Source organism: Urtica dioica, chromosome 5, assembly GCF_054948205.1.
Source record: "Urtica dioica subsp. dioica isolate 48M chromosome 5, U.dioica_male_clone48M_v1_H2, whole genome shotgun sequence".
NCBI lineage: Eukaryota > Viridiplantae > Streptophyta > Magnoliopsida > Rosales > Urticaceae > Urtica > Urtica dioica.
In genome coordinates this window covers 35,075,618-35,078,571 of record NC_142760.1, presented here as the reverse complement: position 1 = coordinate 35,078,571, position 2,954 = coordinate 35,075,618, and the positions used below count along the sequence as shown (strand labels likewise).

General features: G+C 30.9%; 1 protein-coding gene across 1 annotated transcript; it reads left to right on the top strand.

Annotated features, from left to right (window-relative positions):
* The first annotated feature begins 954 nt into the window (after positions 1–954).
* On the top strand, positions 955–2,173 carry LOC149398090 (MAPK kinase substrate protein At1g80180-like). Its single transcript, XM_089615347.1, has one exon. It carries the CDS (start codon positions 1,208–1,210, stop codon positions 1,493–1,495), a length of 288 nt encoding a protein of 95 aa, XP_089471473.1. The 5' UTR covers positions 955–1,207; the 3' UTR covers positions 1,496–2,173.
* The last annotated feature ends 781 nt before the right edge of the window (positions 2,174–2,954 follow it).

The following is a 2,954-nucleotide window of genomic DNA, read 5'->3' as shown; positions in this document are numbered from 1 at the left end:
TTTAAGTATTATAATTAACACCAATTTACCTTATCTTACATGTATTAGTTATCATTGACGTTCAAAATAAATGCAGATGATATATATATATATATATATATATATATATTCGAATTGAAAGTCAACATTCATGACTTATTTTCACTCACGCCAACCAATACGTTGAAAACGCACATAAATTGAGATAAATAAAGAGAACTTTTTATAATTTGCAAGACTACAAATTTATCTTTTAAATATAGTATTTAAAAATATCAAACTAAAGACGTCTTTTTTAATTGCGATAATGAAGTAATCAAAATTATAATTCATTAAACTTTTACTAAAGTTATGTTAAAATCTGTAATATAAGATTTTTGAAATATAAAAAAAATTGCGATAAATTAAAGAATTTATTTATTTATTTATTTTGTTTTTTTTACTTAACCATCCGGTTGTTAACTCAAGTGGTGAGTACTCCAATTACACGAATTTCAGGATTTTTTGAGACGTAGTTATTAAGAGAAAGTTCCATAAAAGAATACTAAAAATACAAAAAAAAAAAAAAAAAAAAAATTACATGAATTTCCTCTAAATTATTAGGGTTTGTTTGGAACCAAAAAATGTGAGAGAAAAAAAAAATAAAAATCCATTGTGTTTTTCTAACTTTATTTGAATTGAGAAAAGTAAAAGTAAAAATTGATTTTCATCAGTCCCAAACATAAAAAAGAGCTTCGATTTTCTCATATATTTTTCTGTCATTTTTATATTACTTCAAATTTTCTTTCTTTCATGTTTTTCGAGTTCCAAACGGATTGTGGACTCTTAAGACATATAACGACTTTCCTCTACAAGTTTGAATTAGGTACATATATATATTGGTGATAAGCTATAAAATAAAATTTTGGTAAATCCAACGATTTCCTTAAATAAACCTTTTGAGAAAATCCATTATCCCATTCTTAGCCCGAAAATCTCAAATATCCTCTCACATTCACCTTCCTTTTTTGTCATTTCCTCTCTCTCTCCCAAATTATAGATATATTATACATGTCATCAAATCAAACAAAGTCGAAACCAAACAAGAGAAATTAATCATCTCATTCCGTATTCAAACACACACCTAATAACTCTGAAAAACAATAACTTCATCAAAACAAAACCATCCACAAACACACAGAGAGAGAGAGAGAGAGAGAGAGAGAGAGAGAGAGAGAGAGAGAGAGCTATGGCTGAGTCTTTGGTAAGGTCAGAAATATCTTTTAGAAGGCAAGGTTCTTCAGGACTCGTTTGGGACGACAAGCAGCTTTTAAACGGCGAGTTTGTGGCCGCCACTACTTCCAAATCCGGCGACGCCTCGTCGGCGCCGGCGCCGGAAGAAGCCCGTCCGTACAAGGCGGTGAAGATTCCGTCTCCCTCCGACGACCCTCCGTCGCCAAAAGTCTCCGGTTGCGGACTCTGCGGTGTGTTTGGGAAATCGGTTAAACCTAACAAGCAAAACAATCGGCGAAGGTGATATGCTTGGCTGAGATCATATATATACGTGTATTTGATTTATATTTGTTATTTATTTTTTTAATTGTAATAATAATCTCGGTGGGAATTCGTTATTGCTGTAAGGGGAAAAAAAAGTAGTTGCTCTCTTCTGTTTATGATTTTCAATATTATTTTTTTGTTGGTCTAGTTTTGGATGTTGTTGTCGCTGTTTTTCGGACAACTATTTAGGAATCAAAGACGGTTAGACCCAAGGTCAGACCAAGTGGTCTCGTCTTGACTCGAGCGTGTCGGGCTCGGTATCCCAATCCGTCACTTAGCTGTAGGTGGTGTCTGTCTCGTCCAAGCACCTGAAAAGCGAGCATAAAGGTGTGAACTACAAAGGGGAAATATAGGGGTTGCCTCTGTTTACCTCTCCGACGCTCAACATTAGTAGGATTGAGGTGGATATAGGAGGTTTAGGTGTTTAGATGCCGAGACTTGAGAGAAACGAGCGAGGTACGAGTTCGGCCTTGGGTTTAACCGTCTTTGATTCCTAAATAATTGTCCGAAAAACCGCGACAACAGATGTGATTGCTTTTGAGTGCTTGGTTCATTCATGGTGTAATTCTTTTGTGAATAATTGAGGTTTATGTATTTTTTTTCTTCTGTTAAACTTAGAGTTTACAATAAAATGAAACGTCCTATATTTTTCTGCTCATTTTTACTTGTTCTTGAAATTTTGGGATTGTTAGGGTTTTTTCTTTTCTTTCTTTTTTTCTTTCTCTTCCATGGCAGGTTTTGCTGTTAGCGTTTGGACTATTATTTGTTGAAAAAATGGCATATTTTTTAAAATGATAGATTTTTGTGCTTTCATATATATTTATCATAATAATGCTTCATATTAAAATATAATTTAACCCTAAAATAATACATTAATTGAAAAATAGCTTAAATAGAGTATATGAATAATGAGTGGGCCTCCATGTCCAAATCACATTATTGTATTATTTGTTATCCATGTGTCTATTTTTCGAAAAAAAGATAAATTAAATGAACAAACTAGCCAAATAAAATTAGAAGAATTTCTAATTAACTAAAGTTTTGTAAATTTTAGGTAAATAATCAATGTTTTATAAATTTTAGATAAATAACCAATGTTTTATAAATTTTAAGTGAATAACCAATGTTTTATAAATTTTAGGTAAATAGTCAATATTTTGATAGAATTTTTTAGTTATCTGATCATGACTATTTACCAAAAGTTTACTAAAAGTTGCTAAATAGCAAACCAAAACCACAAATAAAGTTATATATCTAATGGACTAAAAAAATTTAGATTTACTATATTAACTTTTCACAACTCAGTAATTTTTTGAGTCTTATCACTGTTTTTCAGTAATCTCATAAGTCATGTCCAAATTTTGTTCTGCATCTTTTCAATTAATTTATGTGTATATATAAATGAGAAATTTATTAGCAGTTAAAGAACTATTTTATAC